This window comes from Siphateles boraxobius, unplaced genomic scaffold, assembly GCF_051911475.1.
Source record: "Siphateles boraxobius isolate OS27281-9 unplaced genomic scaffold, OSU_SipBor_1 32, whole genome shotgun sequence".
In the NCBI taxonomy this organism is placed as follows: Eukaryota; Metazoa; Chordata; class Actinopteri; order Cypriniformes; family Leuciscidae; genus Siphateles; species Siphateles boraxobius.
In genome coordinates, this window is record NW_027508942.1 from 4,337,501 (window position 1) to 4,350,936 (window position 13,436).

Sequence of the window (13,436 nt, forward strand, 5' to 3'; positions counted from 1 at the left end):
AGAAAAACAAGTTCACATTATCAGCCAATCATAAACCTGGCTCCTGAATAAGTCAAGTGTATGTTACAGTAAGAGGATGTATGTTGAGTTGACAGTAGCCACGTTTCCATTACAGATTTGCACAAAATGTTTGCGATATTTTCTAAATGTCGACAAAAACTATTGCGAAATGACACGATGTTATGTGCCTAAAACGTCATTCCAAAAATTATGGCAATGGATGTTGGTAGGTTTATGTATATCTCGGCCACTGCACTAGCCATTATTTTTAATCAAAGGAGACGTGTATCCAAGCATTAATGGCAAGGAAAGTCTCTTATATTTGGGAGCAGCACATATGAGCTGTTTCTCCCTCCTTCTGCCTCAACATCTTGATAAATTGTGGCATTTCTTTGTTGTTTAGAATCCAGTATTCCCATAATACTTTTGTCTTTTATGAGTTTAATAAAGAACTATGTCTCGTCTTCTGTCAAAACAGTTTCCATTGCAGTTTTACGAAATATTCCTTTTTCGAATTGCCTGAAAAACCCCATCATGCGAATGTTAAAACTTGTTTTCGATATATGAGAGTTTTTGCAAAATTGACGTGTTTTCATTGTGCATATTTTCAGTTTGCCCAATTTGAAGGGTAACGGAAACACGGCTAGTGTCATTAAAGCTGCTTGCTCTCAGACTACAAAACACGGTAATTTCGGACTGGACAACTGAGCGGTTCATTTCGCTGAAACTGTAACTAATGGGAAGAACAAAACATGACAAATTTCTAAAGCACAGTCCTGTAACCTCAGGAGAACAAGTCTTCAAGATTTATCGGCCACAACTGAATCTCTCGAGTCCAGAAGAGATGGGACCTCACAGGAACGACACCAGGGTTAAATCAATCCCAACTTAATTTAAAACTCTTGCAGAGTTTCCCGTGGTTGCAGTGTATCTTTGTAGGCGTTAAATTTAACCGTAGTAATCTAACAGAGTGTGTTCCTGTAGATCACGAGGGATGACCTGACAGAGTCTGATATGTGAGCTGAGGCTCTGAGGATCTGTAGATGCCTGCGGCTCTTGCTTTATAATCCATGACTAAAACCTTTCTAATGTGGATGAGAAGGTGGGTCAAAGTTCATGAAGGAACAAATGCAATGCCTTAAAAAGATTATCAGGCCAAAGTAAAGAGAAAGAGAGCGGGATTCACCCTAATCTTTTAAAAGTATGTCTGTCACTCTGTTGCAGGTTTTTAAATTTTACACAGACAGACAGACAGACAGACAGACAGACAGACAGACTAGATGAGGTGTAACGGTAGAGTTCGGCACGCACTTGCACCAAGGTTCATCTTAAATCTGACGATGCGTCTATAATATGGTTTGTTAAAAATAAAAACAAGCAAAAAAATACAGACAGAGTTCCTCTAATGTATGTTTCTGTTGATGGATACACATTCTGGTATACATTACAACATCAATGATCAAAAAAACGTGGACAAAACAGTCACTCTTTGTCAACTTTGTTCAATTGGAGTGCCGTATGCACTAATATGACCAGTCATTTACGCCGTCATCCCCCGGGTGTTTATAGAGACCTGAACAGCACACATTGCTATCTGTGTTTAAGCTAAACTCATTTAAGCCTTGGCAATTTAAACATTCAAGCTTAAGACGCTGCAAAAGAGAACCCACGCACGCAGTAAGAAGATTTGTGTGTGCACTCATCTCAGACAGCGCACAAATATTGAGTTCTCTTTCAGGTCTTGCGCTTGAAACCGACAAATTCACACAAAAATTATGTCAACACGCCGATTTGTGAGTATCCTAGCAGACATAGTCAGTTATGCCTTAAGAGAACGTAAACAGTCGAGAAAGACAACGCATGTGTATCAGTATCAGTGTATTGGATCCGTGCATTAAGTTTTAAAGTGACAACAGCCTAATAAACCTGCTGTCTTTGTTTTTCATGAAATCTCTTGATTGAATAGTAACTTTAAAAAGGATTAATCTTTAATATAAAGTCAAAGATGCGATGCTATTTTACATTTGTTTAATCTACTCAATTTCTGTAGCTGAAAACGTCCTGGTTGCGTATGCAACCCACCGTTCCCTGAAGGAGGGAACGGAGGACGTAGTCGACGCGACTGAAATGGGATCACGCTAGGGAGCCTATCATCTTCGATTACTATTGAACGAGCCAATGGAATTTGGCGTGCGTGATTTGCATCACACACTCCGCCCCCGCGGCGCGGGTATAAATACGGAAGTGGATGCACGCACTAGTTGCTTTTCGCTGAGGAGCCGAGAGTAACCCGGGTCAGCGGTGGTCCAGCGGTAGTGGCAAGGGGACTACGTCCTCCGTTCCCTCCTTCAGGGAACGGTGGGTTGCATACGCAACCAGGACGTTCCCTTTCAGTCGATAACGTCGGACGTAGTCGACGCGACTGAAATGGGATCAACCATTGAACACGCCACTAACGCTGCCACCTTCCAGTGCCTAAACCAAAGCCTCCTGATGCCCCCGCAAACTTAAGGCGGGGAAGGACAGGGCTTAGGCCAGGGAAGTCACTGCTGTTCCTACAGGACCACTGGGAAAGCGTTCCCCGTACGTTGGAAGGAAGGGACGCTGCGGAAGCCACATCCAGCCCAGAGGGAGGTAATGTGGAGAATACACATATGAACTGGGCGGCAACCGGGCAGTCTAACATATGGAATGTCACTGGGGTGGCTCCAGCCTAAGACGGGGGGAGACACACCGGACAGTGACGGCAGAGAGACTCTGCCGAGGGAAGACACGGGCTCACCGCAGGGAGCCGTATCGTGGAAGAATACACATATGGGGTCACCGAAGGGACCGCAACATATGGACCCAGCCTAACACAGGTTCCACACTGCTTACGAGTGGTAGGCCTAACACCAGACGTTCCGCACGTCCGACGTCGGAGGGGTGTGGAGGAACTCAACAGGGTTCAATTTTAAGGGAACTCAACTGGAGTAAAAAGGCGCACGTATCCAGTCCATAGGAGGGGAATGGCGCAGCAAGCCGACACTTGAACCGGGCTCACGGTGAAACTGGCTTCATGAGAAGGGAGCCCACGGGAAGCAGCGGTTCAACCAGGTGTCGTCCAGCCCCCAACTCTAGAATCTGTTTAGCAAAGTATATCGTCAACGCCCAGGCGGAGCCCTTTACACTCATCATAGAGGAGCTCAACACCTAAGTGGACATGTTGCATCTCGGATCTTTGCCGAAATGAAGGCAAGCACTAAGTGCAACTTTGCATGGAAACAGCCTTCCCTCTCTGCTGAATTCCAACCGATATTTGAAGAGCTGGTCTGAGGTCTATGACTTGCATTCTGTACACGTCCAAGCAAACGGACAGAGAAGCCAGGGCTGGATCTGCCTCCTCCAGGGCAGCGCTTGCAGGCTCACCACCTGCTCCTATTACGGGAGAGGTAGGAACCTTGGGCACAATCCGAGCCGGGGTCTCAGCCTGTGAGAGTTAGCCGGCCCAGACTCCAGGCACAATACGTTGACCGAAAGCGAGCAAGTCCCTACCCTCTAGTAGAGACCACGCGAGCAGGAGAACTGATATAACAGAATTTTTAACTCACTACCTGCAGTGGCTCAGGGGCGGTCTCTGCAGTGCAGTCGCACCAGGGACAAGGCCCAAGAGGATAAAGAGGGACACAAGGATTTACAAGACCTTGCTCCTCAGGAACCTGACGACCAGAACGTGCTTCTGCATACTTCTGCAACACGATGAGCGTCGTTTAAACACCGAGGCAACATCATTTTGAGGGTGATTCAGGAAAACAGCCTACTGCAACCCATTTTGCAGGAAAGAGAGCACTGAAGTGATCGAAAGCTTTCAGGATCTCCTCAGGAGAGAAGACGCACTCAACGACTAGGTTCCACTTCTAAAGGCGTAAGCACGCTACCCAATTCTAGGGGGTGCTCGCAGAAGTGATGGTAACTATCACATGTCTTGTGATAGCCACCTGAACCTCCGCGTTCAGATGTAAGACCGCCCGGAATCTCCGGGGGAAGAACGCGTGTGCCATCGTGCCCCGTCCCCGAAAGAGTTTCCAGGGGAAGTCAGGAAGGCTGTTGAAGGGAACCAGGTCTAGTTGGGCCAATAAGGGGCAACTATGAAGCCCTGTTCCTCTCCTGACATGGCACGTAGGTGCAAGTGACGGGCGCAAAGGACAGGAGCATTGCTCAACACAACATGTGAAGATCACTGGGCTTCAGGAGCATTTTCTGCTCAGCACTTGGGTGTGACAAGTTCACTGAGCTTCAGGAGCATTCCTGCTCAACACCTGAGTGTGATAAACTCACCGAGCTTCAGGAGCATTTCTGCTCAACACCTGAGCACGAAGAACCTCACTGAGCGACAGGAGCATTTCTGCTCAGCACTTGAGTGTGACAAGTTCACTGAACTTCAGGAGCATTCCCTCACTGAGCTTCAGGAGCATTTCTGCTCAACACTTGAGTGCGAAGAATTTCACTGAACGACAGGAGCATTTCTGCTCAGCACTTGAGTGTGACAAGTTCACTGAGCTTCAGGAGCATTACTGCTCAACACCTGAGTGTGATAAACTCACTGAGCTTCAGGAGCATTACTGCTCAACACTTGAGTGCGAGGAACTTCACTGAGCACCAGGAGCATTTCTGCTCAGCACTGCGTGTGATGAATTCACTGCGCTACCTGTGATGGACTCACTGAGCTACAGGAGCATTGCTGCTCAACACCTGAGTGCGATGAACTTCACTGAGTTTCAGGAGCAACTCTGCTCAACATGAAGTGTGATGATCTCACTGACCTGAGCAGCGCAAGGCGACCCTGAGTCGCCGTCACTTCTTAGAAGGCTCACTGGGGTTAAACGTATTCTGCGGGCCCCTGGGACAGCTGGGACCCCGTGTTTGTCCAAGGGTAGTCCGCTCGGTTTACTCAAACACTGGCGGAAAAATAAAACCGGGGGGGCAATTGAGCGGCCCCGGAATGGTCAAGACCCAGCGGACCCAGGGGATGGAGTCTCCACTTGCCCTGGCTATAACTGTCGTGAGGCTCGATGGCGGCACGATTGAGTAAGCGGGAGGGGTGGAACAAGGCGCCCTCAGAAGCGTCTGACTCCAAGGAGGAGGTGACGGGAGAGTTTGTGACACCCGCAATGTCTAACAACTCGAGGCACGAATGCCCGTGTAGTCGGGGGTCGCCCAGGCCCCCGTTAAAACACGCCCTTTGTACATGGCCCCTCTGCTGAGGAGGGTTTGGCAGCAGACCGGGATGAACTATAGTCCCACAGGGTGAGCTGCTCTGCCACGGTCACCTCGGGACTCGATCGTAAAGCTAGCGCTGAAGCGGTCACATACGGAGGAAGCCAACTTAGGCTGTCGCTATCGTATACCCCAGGAGCCTCTGAATCTTTTCAGTGGGACCCTTTCTCACTTCAACCCCAGCTGAACACATTCTCACTGGAGAGACGTGTTGGATCGAGTACCTCTCCAAAACTGAAACAGAGATACTCAGCCCGTGGGCGAGATTACTCTCTTCCAGCTGACCTGAAGACCCAACGGGCTCTGGAGCACTCGAGGGGAAGGACACCACGTGTCCTTCAGGCCAAAGCTGCAGACCAATCTTGGGCCAAGATGGTCACAACCCACCACCTAGTAGCACGAAGAACGAGTTTACAACTGGCCTTCGTACCGGCTGGAGGAGCGGCTATATCAAATCCTTCGCCAGCAGGATAAGATAAGCACGCCCAAGTCAGGAGCCCTGCTCAACACCTGGTGTGAAGAATATCACTGAATTTTCAGGAGCACGTCTGCTCAACACCTAATGTGATGTTACTATCACTGACCTGAGCGGGGTCGCCGAGCCTGAGGTGGGGCAGCAAAGTAGAGACAGTGGTGTTAGTGTGCAGTGCAACACTTACCTGTCTCCACCAGCGGCAGGGGACGTGAGAAGGCGGATGACCGGGTCCTCGAACGCCCCAAGCTGCCTGTTGGCGACCAAGGGAAGCTGGGGGATGTAAGGCTATTATACAGGGTCACATCCGCCATACTGGCCCACTTGGGACTCAGGAATAGAAAAATTGCTCTTTTTCTGAATATGTGGGTACCGCTGACCCCGTTTTTATAGGGGCCAGCGGCGGAACAGACACACACATAACAAAAAACTCCAGCCGGCCCTCCAACCAGCCAGAGGGAGTGGATCGGCGACCACTCCACAAGCAACTCCTCCATCCCTGAGAGCCCGTCCAGGTTCAGCGTTTTCTTTTGCGCTGGAACTTACCACCTGGCTTGGCAGCGCCTGGAGCGGGCTGGGCGCCCCTTCCGCGGCCGGCTCCGCGCCGGAACCTGGGTGAAGGCTGCTGCGGTGGTTCGGCGGGAGCTGAGGCGGCTGCAGGCGGACGCCCTCGGCGACGAGCAGGCGGAGGATCTGACCTCGGGGGGCGGGTGAAGGCAGCAGCGTCCCTCCGAGGCAGGATGTGCCGGATGGCCTCCGTCTGCTTCTGAGCTGTAGAGAACTGTTGGGCAAAGTTCTCCACAGCGTCGCCGAATAACCCAACCTGGGAAATGGGAGAGTCCAGGAACCGAACCTTGTCCGCATCTCTCATATCGGCCAGGTTGAGCCAGAGATGGCGCTCCTGGACCACTAGTGTGGACATCGCCGAACCCACCGCGCGAGCTGCAACCTTCGCCGCCCGGAGGGCGAGGTCAGTTGCAGTGCGGAGCTCACCCATGAGCTCAGGGTCCGAACTACCCTCGTGCATGTTCATGAGTGCCTGGGCCTGGTGGACCTGGAGCAACGCCATGGCATGCAAGGAGGAAGCGGCTTGCCCACAAGCTTTGTAAGCCTTGCCCGTAAGAGCGGACGAGAACTTACAGGCTTTAGAGGGGTGACGAGGATCACCTCTCCAGGAAGCGGCCGCCGTTGGGCATAACTGCATCGCAACGGCCCGCTCCACCGGAGGGATAGCCTCGTAACCCTTCACCGCTCCCCCATCAAGGGTAGTGAGAGGGGAGGAGCTACTCAGGCGGTTTCTGGCAGAGAAAGGTGCCATCCATGCCCTCGTAAGCTCCTCATGCACTTCAGGAAAGAAAGGAACCGGGGCGGCGGACTGAGAACCAGTACGGCCCGCCCCGATATACCAATCATCCAACCGAGACGGCTCGGGACACGGTGGAGGGTTCCACACGAGCCCTACCGCCTCGGCGGCCTTTTTCAGCATAGCTGACATCTCTGGATCTGGCTCGGGCAACACTGGTCTCCCGGAGGGAGGCAGCGCAGCCGAGTCATCATCTCCAGAGTTCAGCTCCCCCTCCGATGCTGCGATTGACAACGTATCCCCTGGAGGGGCCCCAAATGACACGGCTGGCCCGTCCATTACAGAGGGACCAGCGGGATCAATGGGGAGCTCCACCGGTTGCGGTGTGAAAGAGGAGTGAGGGACCCACGGGGCGTGGCCGGGCGGATTACCCCTCACTGTGATCCTCAGATCACCCAGCTTGGACGGCACCCCAGTCCTCCTCTGGGAAGGTAACCCAGAGGAAGAACAGGGGCGGGGCCCAGAGGTGGGGACTGCGCCAACGCTTTTAACGAAGGCGAGTCTAGATCTCAACACCGAGATGGACATGTTCCCGCAGTGAGAACATGTCTCATCCACGAAAGCTGCCTCAGCATGCTGTAAGCCCAAACATGCGACACAACTTTCGTGACCGTCAGAAGGGGATAGTGCCAGACCGCACCCAGAAACGCACGGATGGAATGGCATCTTGAAAAAGACGCACTCACACCCGTGTTGCTCTTTTAGGAAATGGGACCGTCACCAGTGCCGGAGCACACAGGGAATGACCGCGGCAAACACTGAATAGTCTTTCAACTAACAGTGAAGCACTCACTTCTCGCCCTCTAACCAACCGTCAACACACAAACAAACAGTAGAAATTTGATGCTGTTAAAACAGCAGTTGAGAGCTGAGAAGCTCGCGATCACCGCTGCACCACGCTGTAGAACACCAACACTGGAGAGGTCTTCCCGCAAGAACACCGACACACTCGCTCGACAACAGCACTCTTCAGAGACATCAAAGACGAACGGCTCCGAAGCGAAAGGCAACTAGTGCGTGCATCCACTTCCGTATTTATACCCGCGCCGCGGGGGCGGAGTGTGTGATGCAAATCACGCACGCCAAATTCCATTGGCTCGTTCAATAGTAATCGAAGATGATAGGCTCCCTAGCGTGATCCCATTTCAGTCGCGTCGACTACGTCCGACGTTATCGACTGAAAGGGAACTAATGTTAGACCTACCTGAAAAACCCGAAAAGCAGTTTATTTTATTAGTATCTTTGCTCTATTGTATTTATTTGTGCTGTTGCTTGTAGTTTGATTATTTGTTCTTATTTTCTTTATTATATGGAATATATATTATATATATTATATTATATAGGAATACGACGCCTATCACTGTATACATATATACTCCTTCAGTATTATCAACAGCTATCGAGTTTCTCAGGAGCGAATTACCCTTCTCCCTCCCCAGCTCCACCTGTCTCCAGTCAGGATTTGGCATTGTGATTCACCTTGAATCAGAATAAAATCTCGAAATATATTGCTCATTAAAACATTGAATTAATGATATCTGCAATACATTTATGTTGGTTATGTTCTGTTTACCCTAAAGGGGGTCATTGCTGCTCTCCTGCTGTTAATCATGCTAGGCTACATAGATACGCAGGGAGTTCTTGCCCAGAACAGAACTATACCGCCAATCCAAACTGTATGCTAACTGTCAATCGTATTTGACGATAGTGGTCCTGACAGAACGAATCACGAGTATATATAAACCACAAATATATACATTCAGACTGATGTTCCACCTTTGGTGCTGGAAGTCTTGGGTGTCCTGTGTGATGTCCAGGCCGATGGTTCTCCCCAGCCCACACCGGTCGCTGCAGCCACACGCAGCAGGTATGTAGTGTCGGGCTGAAGACCCTCCAGAAGGTGATGAGTTTTGTGTCCCGAGAGCTCCAGTTGTGTCAGCGCCTCATCTGCGCTGGTCCTGTACGAGAGGCGGTACGCAGAAACACGACCGCGACTCAGCTTATGAGACAGAGGCTGCCACGACACCTGAATATCAGTGGGACTGCGGCTGGTGAGGCTCAACTCAGGAGCACGTAAGGGAACTTACACGGAGAGAGGGAAATGAGAAATTAAATTAGCTCAATGAGATACAGAAGTTAAACCCACAAATAATGTCTCATTAGAGGTTAGACAATCATAACAGACTAAATTTGTGACCCTGGACCACAAAACCAGTCGAAAAGTCACACGGATATATTTGTTGCAATCGCCAACAATACATTGTATGGCTCAAAATAATAGGTTTTTCTTTTATGCCAAAAATCATTAGGATATTAAGAAAAGATCATGTTCCATGAAGATATTTTGTAAATTTCCTACCGTAAATATAAAAAATATATATTTTGTGAGTTGATGCAGCAAAATCGCGAATATAAATGGACAACTTTAAAGGCGATTTTCTCAATGTTTCGAATTTTTTTGGCCCCTCAGATTCTAGATTTTCAAATAATTGTATCTCAGCCAAATATTGTCCTACCCTAATAATCCATACATCAATGGAAAGCTTATTTATTCAGCTTTCAGTTGCAGAAATTGACCCTTGTGAGTTGTTTTGTGGTCCAGGGTGACATTTACATGGTCATGCTGACCAACTGTTTCGGTACAAGAGACCTTGACTAGCATTATGAGTCGATCTATATAATGCATACAATGAATGTTGCATGTTTTTAAAGGCAAATAAACAAGCTCACTCAGCTCATTCCTAAATAAAGTGGATTAGCATTAAAAATAAAAGGACAGTGTTTAAGAAAACTCTCTTGTGTGAAAGGAAGACAAAACCTTTCTGAACAGTCATTGAAGAGGATTAACCAATCATGACCATGCTTTTGTTTAGGTTTGAATCTTCAGAAGCAATAGTCTTAATACAACTTTGCATGTCTGATTCTCATCCCCTACTCACCGTCCTCGAACGTCCGCTGTATAACGTGGTCCGACATGCGACTGGCACCCAAGGGCATGTACGCCACGATGTAAAAGGTGTAGTTTCGCCCGGCCTCCAGGTCATCAATGATGTAGCGGGTGGTATCGTTACCGATAACAATCTGGTACTCTTCGTTATTTAGACCTGTTGAGACACGACAAGCCTGAATGTTTCACAATCTGTGGAAACTGGACAGCATATCACATTCGATTCTCAGAGAATGCATGAACTGATCAAACGCATGCCTTGAATGCAATGCAAGTCGCTTTGGATCAAACCATCTGCCAAATGCATAAATGCAGAAGTCAATAATTTTATCCATTAAAACTCATCTTTGATCACAAAAGTTTTTTTTCTTCATGCCTTAAAATAGCTACAACCTTGCCTCATTTTGTATATGAAGTTCTATGAATATTCAAATGAGCCCCGCCTCCACTCACTCGCTCAGCTCAGAGATCCAGTCATTGACGATCACACGTTGATCTGATTGGTTACAAGGTAGTTTGTAAACTCAGAAACACCAGCGATTTCAAACCGTGATTTTGAGACTGTCTTTGGTTCACTGCAGTTTTAAAAAGAAAATTCTTATGAATTTGTACATGGTTTGTCTTAAAGCATATTAAAAACCGTGCTTGATTTTCACCACTGGGACTTTAAGCACTAAACTCAAACTAATAATGCACAGATGCAAAACTACCCAGAGTTAGCGTGCTTCTCACACTTCATAAATGTAAATGCATGAAGTCTTTAACTACAAATCTTTGTGGCTATTCAAAAACCAGGGCCGATTTAAAAGGAAACATGTCAACTCAATCAACACAGCCTTGCCTTCTTTTAATTAACCGCTTTATCAAGGAAAATTCCACCTGCTGGTTTTCCCACAGGTCCACTGCACCTGATAACACTTTAATTAGCCCACATTAAAATGCTCAAATAAAAGAAACACTCTCCAGCATTGAGTCCCCAACTGAATTTCTGACCCAATAAACAAGATACTCGACAGTCAACAGAAAAGACCTTGTTCCGGCGCTGAATGGCCACACTGAAGACTTTGACTCTGACGTACAGAGACAAACCCCCTAAAGCCTCTTCAGGGTTAGATTAAGACACTCCAACACTCGGGATAATTAGTCCTCTTTTGCACCCCTTTCAATCACTTCCGATGCTTTTTGCCCTCCAAAGCAGATGCAGCATGTATTCTTTCGCTTCCGCTATTCTTCTCCCAATAATAGCCTGGAATTCTGGAAGTCCAAGTGCAACCGGCCAAATCCCTAATAAGGGTTTCACACTTGTCAGAACAGTTCCTGTTGGACATCTCATGGTTTTCTCTTGCTTATCTCCTCACAGGGAGGCAGGTCTTTTATTTGGACCTCTTTCTTAAAATCTAAAAAGACTGCCAATGCATTTAAATTGCAAGCATTTTTGTCCAAAAGTGACTTTTGCAACTGTCCTGAATGGAGAGGGAGCATTTCTCACACAAAATCAAGAATATTTCTGAATGAATTGGGCTCCTATTTTACATAAACAGTTAAGCACATTTTACTCCCGAATTCTCATTACTGAAACGTTGCACTGCCTTCAATTTAGGCTAATTTAAATATATGAAATATAACTAATCTACTGGATGAAATCATAAATCATACTGCATTATTAAGAATCTAATGAGACTCACCAGCACAGAGAGTAATGAAAACTACAACAAACTACACATCAGGATACATTACAGTACTGAAAATTTAGGGGAAAGAGTGTTTTTGATTATTTTCTTTATAATATATAATATCATATAATAAAATAATTATTAGCGTCTGTAACGTTTTTTGCATTTTATCTATAAAAATGAAGCAATATCCGTTCAAACAAATTCTCATTACTGGATTTGTGGGAAAATCTAGTTAATTTTCTTTATTTAATATAATAATTTAAGGGAAATTAATATTATATTATAATATATTTAAAAAAATTGTTTAGTAACATGAATATTTATAAAGCAGGAGCTGAAAATAAAAATCGACGCATATATTTTGCAGAGATGGAAATGAGCATGTCAATAGAGGCAGCATTTCCACCGCTGGCCGCTCCACATTTCCCTGTTTATATCGGAGACTCTCACCTTCTGCCTTCATGTAGTGCACAGAGTAGGCGATGACTTTGTCCGAGTTGTACATGGGTCTCTCCCAGGCCAGCAAGATGGCAGAGCTGGACACGGTGTCGGCACGGAGGTTTCTGGGCGCACTCGGCCGGTTGTCCGACATCACTACGATCAGACGAGCCATGGCCAGAACTGAACCCTGCTCGTTCTCCGCCTCACACTGGTATATCCCGTCATCTTCCGGAATAATCTGGTTTATCACTAGTTTACTGTGAAAACACAATGAGGAAAATTTTTTGTTTATATACTGTGTGCCTTAGGATGTTGATATATTGACATCTCACAAATCCTGTTGCATCCCCAAAATCTAAAGTAAAAAAAAACTATAATAATTGTTGCATTAAAAAAATGATTCTTACTGAGACCAGTAAAAAGAATTGTGCAACTTTCTCATAAAAACTAAGCACATTTTACAGGCAAATTCACATTACTGTAATGCATAAAAAATATATTTAATATTTTGTAGTATTTGTTGCACTACCGTTAATTTACGCTTATATATTTTTTAAAAATCTATCAAAAAAAAAAAAACTACATTAGTAGTCAAATTAAGTATGGGAATGACCATGGAAAATAAAGAAAGCTACAGTTAACAAAAGTAAAACATCAGGATGTATTAGAGTAATGAGAATTCAGGGGAATGTGTTTAATTTTCGTTCTATAATATAAAACATACGAAAAATTATTATATTATATTATTATTAGAGTCTATATATATTTTAGACTTTTATTAGAGAATTTTTAGCATTTTACCACCTCACATTTTACAACCTCATTACTGTGAAATTGGTGGGAAATGTGTAATTTTTTTTTTTTTGGGAAAATTAATAGTTTTATATTATTAGAATCTTAATTAGTAGGGCTGGTAAAATATTTGCATATCTTCATAAAACTTAATTTCTTTCATTTAATATAATAATTTAAGGACAATTATATTACATTATATTATGTTTAGTAACTTTTTAGGGCTGGTCATTTTTTGTGTGTGTATATCTTCTTAAAGATTTAGCACATTTTACCACCTCATACATTTTTATTTTTGTAGATGCAAGAACTGAGAATAAAAACAGACACATATATATTTAAGATGCAAGTTTAACATGAGCATGTTGACGTGGAAATGAGCATGTCAATAGTACTAGTCCAAATCCCCCCCCCCCCCCCCCCCTTCCCTTTTGCTTTCAGGATCCAATAACAAACCTAGACAGGAAAACAAATTAGAGGAAAATCAAA

General features: G+C 46.0%; 1 protein-coding gene across 1 annotated transcript in view; it reads right to left on the minus strand.

Annotated features, from left to right (window-relative positions):
• prtga (protogenin homolog a (Gallus gallus)) overlaps positions 1–13,436 on the minus strand; it is a 50,228-nt gene that overhangs the window by 17,049 nt on the left and 19,743 nt on the right. Inside the window, exons 7-9 of the mRNA XM_077194619.1 lie at positions 12,165–12,412; positions 10,031–10,195; positions 8,868–9,173 (exon numbers count right to left, since the gene is read on the minus strand). Coding sequence (XP_077050734.1) covers positions 8,868–9,173; positions 10,031–10,195; positions 12,165–12,412 — 719 coding nt within the window. The remainder of the gene's footprint in view (positions 1–8,867; positions 9,174–10,030; positions 10,196–12,164; positions 12,413–13,436) is intronic.